Source organism: Tachypleus tridentatus, chromosome 13 (genome assembly GCF_004210375.1).
Source record: "Tachypleus tridentatus isolate NWPU-2018 chromosome 13, ASM421037v1, whole genome shotgun sequence".
NCBI lineage: Eukaryota > Metazoa > Arthropoda > Merostomata > Xiphosura > Limulidae > Tachypleus > Tachypleus tridentatus.
In genome coordinates, this window is record NC_134837.1 from 246016136 (window position 1) to 246033587 (window position 17452).

Sequence of the window (17452 nt, forward strand, 5' to 3'; positions counted from 1 at the left end):
GCTACAACCATTTGCTGCTGGACATAGGTTGCTGAGCCTTTTAAAATTTTACATGTGGAAGATATCATACATACACAGTTGAATAACCAAAAATATCATAAATAACTACACTGATACCACAGAATTTCATTATAATGTATTAAGCTTAATAGCTAAGGTATTTTTTGATTTTATAAAATATGAAGCTTAGAGCAGACTAAAGGCACAACCTGCCTCCTTGAAATCTTGGATCAAGAGAATGCAGTAGCCTTTTTACAGATGCCATCCATTCTACAAAGTTTCATCATGAATACGTTTGGAATCAAATTATAGATTATAATTCAAAATTTAATATTATATGTGACTCATTCTTTGATAGATTGTTTAGGCAGAGTATTTTGATATTTTTGGCTTTAAACCAAATATGAGGTTCATACACTTTAACTCTTTTGCAATGGGTTCAAAGCCAACAATATCAAAAACAATGAGGGTACCCAGCTTATGAAAAAACTCTTTTCAATCTCTACATGTAGAAACATAAGTAACATATATTTTGTTAGTTATGCTGATTGTCAAGTTGACTTTTAGTTTATTCTAAGTACATAGCTGGTTCTTGTCATAAATTAATATTCATTACCATTTAAGATGTTTCTGGAATCTATTTTATGTTGATTCTGGAGAAGCACATTCTTTTTGTCCAATACTTCTGTTTTCTGTGAAAAAATAAAAATATTCTGATGAATATAAGATATACAATGCTATGAAAAACACTGTGATAAAAAAAACTTTACGCAATTATATTTTTCAAGCAGACCTGTATTCAGGGGTATTGAGAGCCAGTTCACACCCTAGGGTCAGTAATTTCATGTGACCCTTCTTTCATTGTGGTTACTAATGAAGATTTTTTTCATGAAAGAAATCTAGGTGACAAATTTCTTCATGAATCCGTAAAAAAGCAGTAGTCATTTTAGATCATTAAACAATAAAAACTTCTAGTGAGCTTTGGAATATTATACTGTTGGGTCCTTCAACAGACAATGGGCCAGCTGCCCCTTCCCCTCGTACAAGTCCTACCTGTATTTTGTCAGACCTGAAAGTTGATGTATACAGATTTCTCAAGTACTTATTTTGCTATCTACTTCAAATCATACCACTAAAACCTAATTAAACAGGTGGACTTATTTTTAAACAGTATTCTCTTTCTAAATTTCACTATAAGAGGCATATAAAATGCACCATTATGTTGGCTCCTTTTCTGTTGGTAGTATATATAAAACTACTGATACTGTAAACAAAACATTTCTATAAATTGTTTTAACAAATTATGTAAGATTGCTGCTACATTCAAAATATCTTAGTTTTTGTTTCAGACCTGTCATTGCTTTCTCACAGGTGACTAATTACTAACTTTTTCTTTAAAATGTTCCAAAGGAATAATGATGTTTTATAGAAATATAGTTATCACTATTTTTATGCAAAGGTTATTCCAGGTTTTTAATTGTTTCATTTAGTATAATAACACAAGCCTTCTTAATATGAAATATATGTTTTTTCATACAAAAATTAAAACTATCAAGTCCTCACAACCATTGAAGAACTAGGTAAATTCATTAATCAGTAGGTTATTTATTAGTTGCTCTATCTTACAAAAGAAAGCACAGTAATTGTAACAAAACATATTAAAATCTGTCAGTTGATGTTTCACAATACACCAATTTTCTGCATTAAGTTAGAAAAGTAAGACATACAAAACATGTTCTGAAATTTAAAAAACACATGACAAACCAATATAATATTAAAGAAAAAATGGAATAAATCAAAATTATTTGGAAAAAAAAACAGAATATAAGCTAGGAATATGACAAGTGCCACTATCACAACAAAGCTTGGCTTTGCTGTTAGAAATATACCAATAATCAAGGAAACTTAGTGTATTTTGCTTATAGTCCAATTAATGATTTTGCATCCTTCCCAGTTTACAACATGAGAAGAAATGAAAAAAATGTTCTCCTTGAGCAGAGTTCAATATACCACTTTTATGGATCCTTGAGATGTAGCAATCAGACATACACCCCCTTAGTTTAACTGATTTCGTAAACCAAACAACACTAATTCTCATTAAGATCTATTGTAATGTTCATTTGCTCCCAATCCCCACTTGATATCACTACATCAATTATTGACAAATATATATATTTGTTTTTATATATTTACCCCATATATGGGGTAAATAAAAACCTTTATCAGTTTATCAATGACACACAACAAAGATACGTATCAGGGAGCTTATTTTAGAGTGCTCCTTTTCACATTTACACCAGTGCATTCAGCAATCCAAAATGTCTCGAAAAGAAAAGGCTTAAGTTAAATATGTAAAAGTTTTTTTTTAAAAGAATGGAATTAAAATTAGAAAAATATGCTCAAGATATTAAGTTTATAAATGACTATGTTCTATTTCAAATATTTTCAACAAACTAGAGATACAGCCTTGGGTTATTTAGTATCCTCACACAGCACTTAATACAGTAATGGAAGAGAATGAAGCTTTTATTCTTAATAAAACACAGCTGTTTATGAACATTGTATAAATGACATTTTGATTGTTAATAATGGTGAAAATACTGAGAAGTTTCCTCTCACTTAAATTCTTATAATGAAAACATTCAGTTTACCTCTGAGAAAGATTTCCCTTTCCTGATGTTTAATTAATCACTCGAGAAACAAAAACTAATAAAGTTTATGACAGTGATATGCTTACATAAAAATATTTAAACTTGAACCTCTATTGCCCAATAGCACACAAATCAGTAGTAGCATGATGGTTAAAAAGTAGAGCTAGTTTACTTTATTAATGACAAATCTGTAATAGTTCATTAATGAATGAATAGTGTTAATATTCAGAAACAATATTCACAACAATACTGATAAAAATAAATATGATGAATTAAAACAAGGGATAAAAACTGAAAAAAACTATTGTTATTCCTAACATTAGAGGCATTTTAGAAATAATCAGTAATACAGTAATATCTCAATATAAGAAGTGTCTTCAAGTCATTCAAAGTACTGAGACAGATTTTATATACACACACCCTTCAAATACTATTAACAATATACAGCTGCTGAGTGGTATCAAGGTTCACTGCTATCAGACAAAAAAGTTGAAAAGTATCCACAAAACAGGTTCAAGAAATATAATGCAGATAATAATTTCAAACTCAGACAGCAAAAAAAGAAAAATACACTCATAAGTGAACAGATAAAGCAAAAACGTTATTCATGATTATTATTTGACATTTCAATTTACCAAACTGGTCAGCTTCTTTGTTCTGTAGTGATTGTACTACCTACTGGATAAGAGAAATCTATTTACTCACACCACCCACACAAGATAAAGCAAAGAAAATTCTGATTTGATTTTTACCAATCTCAGACTACGTATTAAAGTGCAATATAACATCAATAACAGTTCCAAATAGCATTTATAGTAAAGAAATTCCCCTAACTCATTAACCTGTACAAGAATTTGCTGTATCTCTTGAAATGAGCCACCTTACCCAGGTGGTCGGACACTTGGCCAAAATAACAGTTTACTATCTATTGACATTCAGTTAAAATTAATTTAATGCTACCAGCAAATAACCTACATAAAATTTAGAAAACAAATTACTTGAATATGTTTGACAAGAAAAAATGCTTTAAATTAGTTATGAAAAAGTAAAATTCACAATTATACTTCAGTCATTACAACTGTAACTTAGACTTTCAAAACATAAAAGGAACCACAAACATAATAACATATTGAACTCAGTTTTAGCAGAACATTCTTCCATGTCTAATCATATCATATATAATAAAAGATGCAAGATCACAAAGTGGGACCAAAACGAAAATGAACTAAATTTCATTGAACTGTGATTTCAAAACTACTATCGCTCATGACAACACACCTTGTCATATTTCTAGCTTATATACTAGTTTCTGAATAATCTTGAATTTATTTTCGCAGTACTAGTGTTATAAGAATGGTGGCGCTTGGGTCAACTCAGCGAGATTAAGGAAGGTCGGTTGCCTGACCATCTAAGAATCTCTTGAAACTTTGTAGGAATGATCTTGGGCATCTGAAACTAACATCTGCCAAATTTTTTAGCTGAAATTCCAAAATTTTCTTAATTTTTTGCCCAATAGAAACTTTCATTAAATCACTTGCAAGTTGTAAATTGAACAAGAGCCCACTTTCAGATGTCTATATCTCTTGAAATATAAGTCATAGTGTCTTCAAATTTTCAGAAGATGTTCAGATGTTTCTGGTAATTGGAGAGATTGCAGCAACTGCTGGTAAACAAGCCTCAGTTTTTTGCCTATAACCTTTCAAATTCAGGATTTGTTCAAAAATTGCAAATAAAGTGGATTTTCAAAAAATTAGGAAAAATATATCTAATACATTGGATCTATTTGATCAATTTTATTGTGGGAATAATATCTGAATTACATTACCAATGCTTAAAAAGCTGTAGTTCTGGAGTATAAAAGGGAGTTATGGCCAATCAAAGTTGACATTGGTAAAAAAATTATTAATATTTGAATGGCCAGATGGACCTCTTGAGTCATGGGAAGGTTGATGAAATTTATGGTAGTAAAAGATGGAAGTATAGTCTACTTGTGTGCCAAGTTTCAATGTCCTTCTATAATGCCTTCATGCTAAAGTTATTATACTGCTGACCCTACATATGCATCCACTCATTGTTGGGAGTATGGGGCCAGTGTTAAAAATATTTCTGTTTAGTCATACAGAGAGACTATTATGATGTCATCAGGTCATCATAGCAACTTCAAGAAAAACCTTAGTTTGCTTATGCACATGCTCTGGTGAAGAACAATATTTAACACACCCCATTTCAGTGTGAACATGGATAGGGCTGATGTCATGCAACTTGCTTACGACATGCATGCCTGGGCATGTTTCTGCTGATCCTTATATTGTCATTGCTAGTGAAAGTATATAAAAGCCAGTCCAGATCCTGGTGCTTCATTCATTGTGTTTCACTCACCATAACTGCACTTCCACCTTGCTCTGTTGGTGTGAAGTTGTCAAATGGAGAGCAGTGCCACAAAACCGTTCACTGTTATCCCTCAAAATTGACTCATCTACAAAATCTGAAACAAGAAGACACAGACCTTCTTAAACACAGAATCTGCTTTGATCTGAAATGTTGGAAGTGTGATACAAGTATGCAGGGAGAATTCCAGACACAAGAGACAACCACTTCAGATGGAGGACGGCACAAGACCAGCCGAGTGTCTGGACAAGAAGAAGTATTCTACTCCTTGAGTGCTGTGACAGCCTCAGCTACAAAGGTGCATCCAGGCCAGTATGTAGCCTGCATTTAATGATGGGAAGTGATGGCTAAGGTTGGCATCTGAAACTGATCAGGAGTATGAAGACATAAAAATGAAGTTCATGCATCCCAATGGTCCATCTCCATCATTCAAGTGGCCTCATCCTGAGGACATTTGTTGCATTCCAACTATTCATGTGCTGTGCTGCATCAAACCACCGAGAACAACTCGCACAGGTCGGCAGTACACACTGGATCCCACAACGACTAAGGTAATGAGTCATATGAAAAATTTCTGTCTAGTAACAAATGAACTTACAACTTTTTTATCTGTTCTGAGCTTGTTGTATATAAGTTAATAAATGCCTTTGTAGGATTAACAAATCTTTCTCAACAAAGATCTCGCGTTGCTTCGTCTTCAATCAGTGAGTTGAATTATTTGATTAAAATGATTATATATTTTAACATGAAGGCATTATGGAAGGATATTGAAACTTGGCACACAAGTAGACTATACTACCATCTTTTACTACTATAAATTTCATTAACCTACCTGTGACACGAGATGTCCAACTGGTCATTAGAAAATTAATACTTTTTTTTACCTGTGTCAACTTTGATTGGCCATAACTCCCATTAATACTTCAGAAATACAGAGTTTTAGGCATTTGTAATGAAACTCATATTATTCTTACAATAAAATTGATCAGATAGATCCGATGTATTAGAGATGTGTTTTCCTAATTTTTTGAAAATCCACTTCATTTGCAATTTTTGAACAAATCCTGAATTTGAGAGATCTTAAGCAAAAAACTGAGGCTTGTTTGCCAGCATGTGCTGCATTCTCTCCATTCACCAGAAACATCTGAATGTGGGCTCTTGTTCAATTTCCAACTTCCAATTGATTTAATGAAAATTTCCATTGGGCAAAATATTATGAAAATATTATAATTTCAGTTACAAAATTGGCAGGTGTCAGTTTCAGATGCCAAAGATCATTTCTAAAAAGTTTCATGAGATTCTGAGGTGGTCAAGCAACCACCTTTGCTGAGTTGACATGGAATGACCCACCTTACTAATTCTTTCTTTAGCAAAACTGGTCTGTCACATTATCAAGTGATTTTTTATGTTAAGGACATTTTTACATTGTCTTGTTATTCCCTTGAGGAAGAAAACTGTTGTCATTCTAAAAATTAGTTACAGTTTCAATACTGTTTGACAAAATCATTGGCAGGAGGGTATAATCTGGAAGGTTTTTACTACTGGACACCTTGCTTTGTGTATTATAACTTTCCAGTTTGTAATGGTCTTTCCCTTTTTCAGTAAAATTACTGTATCTACCTTTATAAAACAGAGTAGCTAGCAAATAATTTTATAAATCATAGATAGTAACTATTAGTTTATTAAGTATCAATGGTGTGAAACACTTATAACAGCTTCTTTCATCAATAAGCACTTCAAGAACAGAAAAAGTACTCACAGAAAATTTGATTCTAAGAAACAAAAACTTAAATGTTAAGATGATTATACTTTGAATTTGTATAATATGCTTCAGTTAGTATCAGCAATTTAAAACATTAATTACAAAACTATACAATAGTCTTTAAGTACTGGGCCCACTACAGGTATCAAACCCTGGGTTTTAGTATTATTTTGTTTCTAAGCATAAAGTTACACAATGGGATATACACGCTCTATGTATTGTGGATAGCAAAACTCATTTTTTTTATATTATACGAGGTCTGTTCAAAAAATACGCGGACTGTTTGGAATTGCGCGGCTCCAGTTGGTTCCAGGGGAATCCGCTTGGTGTCGCTAGGTTCGCACAGATCAGCTGATTACGATGCCATTTCCCGATTGCAGATATCTTCATTTGTGTATTAGCTACGCGGTTTTAAGTGAAGTGCGATTTTTTCGTTTGGCAGATTTCAGAATGAATGACCTGAAGGAGCAACGACTTGCTGTGAAATTTTGTGTTAAACTTGGAAAATCTGTGACTGAAACTTTTGCTATGCTTAACACGGCTTACGGTGATGTTGCTATGAAGCGTACGACATGTTTCAAGTGGCATGAACGTTTTAAGGATGGTCAACAGTCCATTGAAGATTATGAGCGTCCTGGACGTCCTTCCACGTCAACTGACGACCCACATGTCGACAAAATCAACACCCTGGTGCGGGCAAATCGACGTCTGACTGTCAGGGGAGCTTGCTGAAGAGTGCGGGATATCAGTTGGATCTTGTTACGATATTTTGACTGAAAAATTGAAGATGCACCTCGTTGCTGCGAAATTTGTGCCATGCCTGATGACAGACGAACAAAAAGCCCATCGCGTCCAGGTTTGTCAGGAACTGCTTGATCGTTCAGAAGAAGATGAAAACTTCTTGTCAAGGATCATAACAGGTGATGAATCATTGTTTTAATGTCATAACCATAAACCCAAGGTCCAATCGTCCCAGTGGATGGGTGAAACATCCCCCAGACCATGAAAAGCTCGCCAAGTTCGATCCAAGGTCAAGGTGATGCTGACAGTTTTCTTCGATGCTAAGGGTGTTGTTCACCACAAGTACCTCCCCGAAGGCTCCACAGTGAACCAGACTTACTACATTGAAGGTCTGAAACGTCTGAGGGACGCCAGCTGTCGCAAAATGCCAGAAATGTTGAGGAGTGGCGACTGGTTTTTCCATCACAACAACGCTCCAGCCCATTCAGCCCTCAGAACTCGTGAGTTTTTGGCCAAACACTCGATCACTGTTCTTCCCCACTCCCCCTACTCACCTGACCTTGCTCCTTGCAATTTTTTTCTTGTTCCTTTGAAAGGAAGAAGATTTGAGAAGATTCCTGAGATTAAGGAAAATGCGACAAAGGAGCTGGAGGACATTACAAAAGAAGCGTACCTGGACTGTTTCAACAAGTGGAAACACCGTTGGGATAAGTGTGTGCGTTGGGGAGGAGAGTACTTTGAAGGGGTCCCAGACCTGTAACTTCTAAATAAAGTACATTTTGTTTTATGACGTCAGTCCGCATATTTTTTGAACAGACCTCATAAGCCTTCATACTAAATACTCTGCTACTGGAGTGCAAAAGATAAAAAACCTCAGTACATTTTTTGTATGATAAAACTGGAAACAGAATTTTCTATTTAAATAGCATATTTTGGTGTATACAGACAAACAGTCAGGCCACAGATTGTTTGGTATAGCTGCCTATGATTTTTAGTTACTGACTGGAGAGAAGGCAGCCTGCTAGTAGAACCTACCATCACAGTTGGCTTTGTCTGATTCTTTGAACCAAACAAAACTGAATGTCCTTTATAGAATGCACCCACAGTTAATAGGAAGCCAGCTAACAGTACCCACCATCACAATTGGCTTTTACTGATCCTTTGAACCAGATAATGAAACTGGATCTTTCTACTGACACATATGGTATGTTAAAACTTTCTGATTAGCATTAAGACCTATTTCTCTGATATTTTGAATTTAGAAAAGAAAATTATCTCAAAAATGTTTTAACATTTTTCAGCTGATTTTTATGTAATGTTTGTTGTTGAATATGACACTAAAATTCAGACTTCTTTTTAATTAGTTATAGAGTTAATGTTAAATGCAAACACATCTAAAGTTATGTCAAAAACATAACCCAAAAGTCTCTATACTAACCTGCTCATCTGATGGAAGAGAAGAGCTCTCAGATCTACTATCTAGTGCAATTGGATCATAAATCCCCTGCAAACCTTGCATCATTTTATCGGTCTCCTGCATCTTTAGCTCTAACTGAAAGTATATTATAAGGCTGTCTTAATTTACAAACAAAATTATCTTTAAGATAAATTTAATGCTAAGTAATATAACTCTATTTCAAGCAAATACATATATATTTTCAGATTTTATTTTTGTAGGTATTTCAAAGAAAACAATTCAAATTAAGCACCTCCAAAAATTAATGTATATTTTTAACTAAACCTGTTTCAGATGCCTAAGGAAAAACTGAGCTGTGTTTTGGTAAATTTATTTGTAAGTATGAACACATAAATCATGAGAATTAAAAAACCTTACCTTTGGCTAAGACTATACACTATCAATTAATAGCATTTAGAATGGATATTTAAATTATTACTAGTTATCATTTGTAAGAGTCTTAATACATACAGGGAAAAACCACCCCAAGAATGTGGGTCAAAAACTACAAAGGCAATAAAGATTATGCAAAGTAGAGGGGAAAGTATTGACATAAGCTCAGTTCCATAAATGTTTATAATTGCAAATATTATCCCATGCTCAACAAAAATTATGTCTGATGTAGTAACAAGAAGTTGGAATTGCCCCAGTTTATGTTGTTACCTGCTACAAAAAAACAAAAAAACTCAGCAACAGAGTGTTTGATCCAGACTTTCATTTTTGGACAACTCTTTTACATTCAAGAATAAGACTTTTTAACAATGGGTACAGATATGCTGGGTTCCCATACACTTTAAATAGAAAAAATATATATCTAGCTATAATTTATCAAAATGCAAAAAAAACCAAAAAAACAAAACAAATTGTGCATTAGTTGGTAGATGGTTGTGCCACTTTCACAATAATGAAAAGCATTCCCTTGATAATTATTTAAAAGTATGATCTATGAACAAGTTATTTTTGTTACTTATTATTAAAAAGAAAATAACACACACACTTATAACAAAGATGGACTGACACACATCTTATATTTTTACCTTGGTACAAACTAAAATGTATATATTGTAATATATTTGCACCGTCATTTTCTCACCTTGGAGTTGAAGTAAACATACTGCAGACAAAGTGAACTGTATTACCTATTATGCATAAATCAATAAAATCAATATAAGGTTTGTTAATTACAGTCGCAAGTAATGCTTCTGTAATTGTGTCAATCATGCCTAATAAAATTATAAAATATATGAACTTCGAGTGATTTTGAGAAAACCCACTTGTAGAGAAATATACATGTAAAAACGGCTCGTTTGGGATGAGAAAATATTTTACAAAAAGAAGCAAACAACGTTTCGACCTTCTTTGATCATCGTTAGATTCACAAAGAAAGAAAGAGGTAACTGACTGGAAGCTGACCACATGTAGAGGGCAGTGTTAGATATTTGAAACTATAATTTTATATTATTTTTAATATAGGTATAAAGGTGTTCCTTTGTATTGGTTTATTTTGGGTTTAAGTTGTTGTATAAGTAAGGCTTCTTTAATTTTGTGTTTGTTTGTTTATTTCTTTATTTAGTATTTGGGTGTTGTTGGGTTATGTTGTGTTTATTTGATTTGCAGTGTTCAAAAACATGTGAAAGTGACTTTTTATGTTCTTTTTTTCAACTTGTTTCTCCAATATAGAAGTCGTGGCAGTTATCACATTTTATTTTATAAATAATGTTGGTGTGGTAAAAACTACACTGACAAACACAAGGTATAGACCTCAGTTTTGTGCCTGGTTTTTGAATAAATTTGGTATTAACATGACCTCTATACATCCCAACCTTAACTTCACATGTGAACAGGAAGAAAGCAATCAAATATCATTTCTTAACCTCAAAATTACAAGAACTGACACACAATTTAAAACAGAAATCCACCGAAAAATCACCCATACTGGACTATACATTTCTTGGGACTCAGCAGATGAAACAAAACAAAAACTCAACATACTAAGAAACCATAATAAACACAGCTATAAAACTACGTTCACCAGATAAAATTAACGATGAATTAGACAAAATAAAATAATAGTTCATCAACATCAACAAGTTTCCTCCACAAACCATAGAAAACATTATACACACACACACACCTAGACAGAAAGCAAAATCAACCAATAAAAGTAAATATATCTCACAAATCAAAAAATCACGAAACAATATACTGCTGCATGCCATATATTCCTGACATCAGCAGACAAATAACCAACATTTGGCAAAAACTAGTAACAAAATATGACATTTAAGTTAATACCAAATTTATTCAAAAACCAGGCACAAAATTGAGGTCTATACTATGTAAAAACTACACTGACAAACACCACACCAACATTATTTATAAAATACAATGTGATAACTGCCACAACTTCTACATTGGAGAAACAAGTAGAAAAATGGAAACCAGATTCAAAGAACATATAAATAGAGCAAGTCTAATAAACACAACATAACTATAGAAAACACTCAAATACTAAATAAAGAAACAAGCATAAACAAATGCAAAATTAAAGAAGCCTTACTTATACAACACGACTATGACCAAAGAAGGTTGAAACGTTGTTCACTCTTTCACGTAAAATATTTTCTCAACCCAAACAAGCTGTTTTTACACACACACACATATATATATATATATGTACTTTGGAGCATGGATAGACAATGTAATACTATACAATACGGCTTCAGTGATGTTTGGAAAGCACATTTAGAAAAACGTATGTATGAATTTAAAAATAAAAATGCCATCTGCAATTTTCCAAAATTACATTATCACACTACGTTTATAACTATGTTACTAGGCTTTTATCTCCAATTACTTTTATGTACCACAATGTTTTTCTTCTTTGGATAAAGTGTTGATTAAATTTAGAAGTTACAATATGAAATATATAATAATTTAAAGGTGCTTAATTTTTTACAATATAGAAATTCTTTTGGGACCTTACCTCTTTAATCTACTGAAGGAACATATAATATAGAAGTTCATGTAGGCTTCAGTTAAATTTAATCATAAAGGTGACTGATTAGGTATCTGACCAATGTATCTTTTTGCCACTCTTCATTTTGTAGTTCCTTAAAGTGTATATAAAATATTTTTGTTTTTAAAAGATTTCAGATGTTCAACCATTCATGATGAGAACTGAGAATACATGCACTACAGTTACTAACAAATACTTAAAAATCACAATTACACAGTATAGCTCTTTGAAATTAAAACCTAAAGCCTTAGCCATCCTGAGATGAAAGGTAATCAAATAAATAAGTGAGGTATTGTTTGTTTATCAATTTGTAGGAGAATATATACTGATGAAATAAAATGTTTAAGAATTCCTATTATAAGAAGAGCATTTGAAGAAAGAAAAGGAAACATTCTGGGTTGCACTGTTAATGAAAAAGTCTAAAAAACTTTGTAAATGAAAAAAAATTAAGAAATAGAAATGAGAGTACACAAAATTAAGGAAACAAGGTAGGAATAGGTGGGAAAACATTATTACAGTTGATGATTTTGACACAATGCAACCTCAAAGTAGATGTGGCTGTTGTTCCACCCACTTTTACTTCATGCACTTTTATAACTTGGTTATTATTCAAAGTAAATGAAAGGTGTATATAGCTAAATTTCTATGTTGGAAACTGTTTTAGGAACCACATACAAATACATATATGTAATCAAATTATGTGATTGCAATAAGATGCATGACACCATAAGAAGGGGTGTTTCTTTGTTATATGGCATTATCTTGATGTCAGAAGTGAAACAAGAAACTCCAGTAGTCATACTTTGCTTATGAGAAATGTTATAGCTATGAGACAGGTAAAGGGTCAGCCAAAAGAAACAGTTAGAAAACTACTAATTTTTGAAATTTGTAACTTTGCTCAGTATTTATAAAGGATTAGCTACTAATAAGACTCAAAACACATCTATAACTGGATCATAGTTCACAGTAAAACATGAAATAGAATGGGCAGGTTGATGGCCACACCCACATTAAGGTTGCACAGTGTTAAAAATCACCAAGTGCTGTAATGTCATCCCACCCATTCTTACCCAGTTTTCTCAATTTTTGGTGCTCAAATTCCTACCTTCTAATATTTTATTTTATTTAACATTTTTTTTCACCTATCCTATGTAGCTTTTCTTAGAGCTTTCTTGACATTTCCTGGTTTTTTTACTGATACTTTTACCATAGTTTTTCTTCCATCTAACCAGGGTGGCAGACTTTTCTTTGGCCAGTTGATGGCTAGTGATCATTTTGCATATTCAGCAATACTGTTTTTAACTATAACTCTATCTTGTAATAATGCTTTCTTTGTTGGAACAAGGACTTAACAAGGTCATCAACATAAAATTTTCCCCCTTTCTTTTGTTTCCTCAAAAAGCATATTTTAAAAATCACACTGTTTCAAATACAATCTTGGATGTCAATATGTTACACAATTTGAAAGCAATGCAAATGTAAATTATACAACGTATTCTTGTTTTCAGTCTGGAGTGCTCATCCAAAGCTGTGTCAGACTTTGGCAGTGGCAGTGTTTGTTCTCACACATTAGACATCAATTGCTATGATAGAATTGCTTTGTTCAAAACAGAACCCTCAAGTCGTTTTTAAAGAACTGAAAACTTTGCTTTCAAAGGTTAGATCACAGTTATAACCTAGAACTAGAGAATCTGTTCCTTCAAGTACAAACTTAGATGCCAATAGGTCACATGTAGTTTGAAAATAATGCAAAGGCAAATTATATAATTTATTATTCTTGCCTTCAATCCAGAGCACTCAAGCAAAGCTGTATCAGACTACGGCAGTGGTAACAACCATATTCACATCTTAATCATCAACTGCTATCTGATGGACTTGTTCTGCCCAACACTGAACTATCAAGTTAGATGTAAAGAACTGAGAATTTCACTTTTCAAAGGTTATATCATAGTTATAATCTAGATTTAGAGAATTATGTATGCCACATTTTTTTTGTTAGCTGATACAGCTACAGCCTGATCATGCAATGCACACGCACAAGCAACCATGCATAGGCACATGATTTCAGGGTGTGTTGCTACCTGCAATTCACATTGCATAGTCATTATCATACAATATGGCTACTAAGTATACTGTTAGTAATAGCAGATAGCCCAATGTGGCTTAGCTATAAGAAAAAAACACATACTGTTAGCAAATTAGTAATGTTGCAATTCTGTTATTGTTGGTACTTGTTATTTCCAAGGTTAAGTAAAACTAAGAAAAAAGGTTTTAGCTAATGCAGAGTAACTCAATCATGTGCATTTAGATTTATACATGGTGAAGGCAGGAGAGAGCTATGTCTTTCCAACAACTTTAGTCAGATAGTCAGATTGAAAAAACTGTGATTTTGTAATTTTTTTATATTATACCAACTTTCTCAAGTGCTTTGGAAGGTTATCTTGAAGATTGTTTACTACTTAACAGTGTGTGTAAAGTGCTTACAAAGTTTTGTTTACATGTTGTATGCAGTTTGTTTGAGATTTTAATTTGTATTGAATATATCTTGTATCTGGCCCATTGATATTATAAATACTACTATACTTATGATGCTGCTCTCCAATAGATCAGTGATTGCAGGCTTATAATGTTACAAGTTGAGGTGTAATACACACAGAGAGCAGAGTGAAGATAGTCCATTGCATATAACTTTGTGCTTATAGAAATCAGATCACAACATATGTTGACATTTTTTGTATTTTATCCAATCCTAACTGGTATGTTTTTTTTTTTTAAATAATTAATGGCTTACAAATTGCCCAATATTTCAAGTGTTTACCCCACCAAAATTTAGTTTAACAACCTCTTCCTCCTCAATGTTTGTACTTTCCTATATTGTTCTTTTAATTTTTAGCGTATCTTATGGTTATTCTGGCTGCATATACAATGGAATTTACATTTGCTGTTGTATAGGCTCAACAGAGGATGATGACTGGTGGTCATTGAAATGTCAGATAGTTAACACTTTTATCTTAGTTGCTTTAATTATTAATTATAGATAACTGTAACCAAGTACTGTGAGCATGTGCAAAATGTTTCAAATACATTTGTAAGTAACTGTAATGCATGAATTCTGAGTTGTTACTTATGAATTTTTCAAAATAATTTAACCAAACCAAGAAAGCCAAAAAAATTAAAAGATTATTTCATTTTCTCTAGTTTAGTAAGGATATTTAACATTAAAACACTAATATTTATAAGATCAATCTCAAAATAGCTGTATTCCAGTGAGCATTAAAATCCATTCACAAGTACTTTATAACTGCTTCTTCTGTCCCTCTCTCTCTCACTCACACACACAAGATTATTTTGAAATTGTTATCAAATCTCTCTTTACAGGGTGTCAATCATATGAAAATCTGCAGGTATCTTTTATAAAGAAAAATGTATGCAAAATTATTCAAAGGTGGTGATGGAACAAACTGGAAGCATAGAAATTCCATTATTAATTGTAAAAAACCAGTACTCAGTAGTTGAAGGTTACAGTAAAAGTAGATAGTATCAAACTTGAGGAAAAATACTGGCAACAATAACACAAATGTGAAATGGTTTTATTGTCTTGACATTTTTACATGTTATTCAGTAATTCCTGTATACTGAATCTGAAAATGATATCCATTTTCCTCCATCATGTGCAGATTTTTTACCAAAATGTCATATGCGAGTTATTTTCATTGAAATTGAGTCACATGTTGGCAACCATTGGCTACAGATTTCTCTACACTAATTATGACGAGAGTCTTATCAGATGTTGTAAGACTCGAGAAACACACCACTAGTATATAAACAGTTAAACTCCACAATGTGTCAGTTCTGGATAGTATTTTCTTGTGTATGTACTTTGACATTTTTTTTTCAACATTATTTATTTGTCACTAAGATGACCTTTGTATTTTCAGTAAATCTGTTGTAAATTTGATCTAAGTAAGAATTCCTTCTTCCCTATTCGTAAAAAAATGTTATGATAAAGAAAATGAATATTATACACAAAATCTGTGCACCTGATTTACAGAAAATCCATTATTAAAATTAAAACTTTTATGAAGTTTAAATTTGTAGGCCTGTTCTTTGTAATGTAATAAAATTTCATGGATATCTTTTACCACAATTAGACCCAGTTATCAGTATTGGTATTTTACTAACTTACTTGTGAAATATATCACAAAATTATTTAGTGAATAAGTGTGAACATGTATTTCTTTACACGTTTTGTACCACACACATCCTCCATTCTCTGTTGTACCTGACATGCTACATTAGCAAGTTATTTTTACCAGAAAATTACCATTAACTATAATCTTTACTGATATACTTTGTTAAAACGATATCACTCCTTACATGATTTACATCATTATGGTAGAATCACTTTTCATTACAATTTTCCCAGAACACAGTGGTAACTTAACATGACTGCAACCCAGTCAAATAGTGTTCAAATTGGTTATAATGAAAGTTAGAAAATTTTAAATATCTTGATCAAGTGCACTATCAATGTAACTACCTGATTCAGCTCTCCTATTATTCGTTTCTTTTCCATCTCAGCTTTGGTTTTCTCAAGAATTATCTGTTCTTTTATTGCTTTTTGTTGCTCTGTTAGTTCTTGTAACCTATTCTGTAAAGAAAAAAATTAGACAGTACTTAACATAAAATTACTCTTTAGCCTTTTTTCAACACAAATCAATTTTCTTAAGTCCAATTTTTGTAGTCTTTCTTCTCACAGCCAAGATTTACTCAAACACACTAATCATTTTTTAAATTTTCTGGAGACATTTAATAAACATTATTGCTTTTAAAATGCAAAATGCTATTGTTAAGAAATAATTTTTCAAACATTATCCATCACTTAAATTATAATATACACATGCAGAATTCTTCAATGATATTCTGAACAGAAATGTTTTAAAATCTTCCTGTACTAATCTGGAAACCTGCACAAGAAATACCCTCTTTACTTGATAAGTGATAAAACATCTAAGTAAGTTATGTAGCTTTCTACCTGTTGGTGTCACAACATTAAGCCTGAATGCTTACAACACTAAAATTTGTTTTGGTAACTGTGGTGAACACAGCACAGATATCTAATATGTGGTTTCTATACTTAACAACAAACAAACAAATGTAGCTTTCACCTGCGAGAAGAATAGATAGGCGGCTGTTAGGATGCTATGGTGGTCATGTGACACATTGTATGAAGTACAATAACAAGTGAAATATATAAAAGCAACAGAAATGGTGTAACACCTTTACAGTAATAAAAAGCACATAAATGTAACTGCTAATGTTGAAAATAACTGATGTATGTATATAATGTGTCTATATAGTAAAGGTTAAGAAAAGCATGGAAGCTGCATTAAAAAATTCATAAAAATTATAGACATTTCCTCTAGCATTTTAGG

At 32.3% G+C, this 17452-nt stretch overlaps 1 protein-coding gene across 13 annotated transcripts in view; it reads right to left on the reverse strand.

Annotated features, from left to right (window-relative positions):
- The window catches only part of LOC143240159 (uncharacterized), a 140019-nt gene that overhangs the window by 49617 nt on the left and 72950 nt on the right, over nt 1–17452 (reverse strand). For all 13 annotated transcript variants that reach the window (XR_013021600.1, XR_013021601.1, XR_013021599.1 and 10 more), the window contains 3 exons: nt 16558–16668; nt 8981–9094; nt 617–692 (listed from right to left, as the gene is read on the reverse strand). Coding sequence is in view for 7 of the 13 variants with exons in the window: in XM_076482137.1 (XP_076338252.1) it covers nt 617–692; nt 8981–9094; nt 16558–16668 (301 nt within the window). In the remaining 6 variants the exon portion in view is untranslated. The remainder of the gene's footprint in view (nt 1–616; nt 693–8980; nt 9095–16557; nt 16669–17452) is intronic.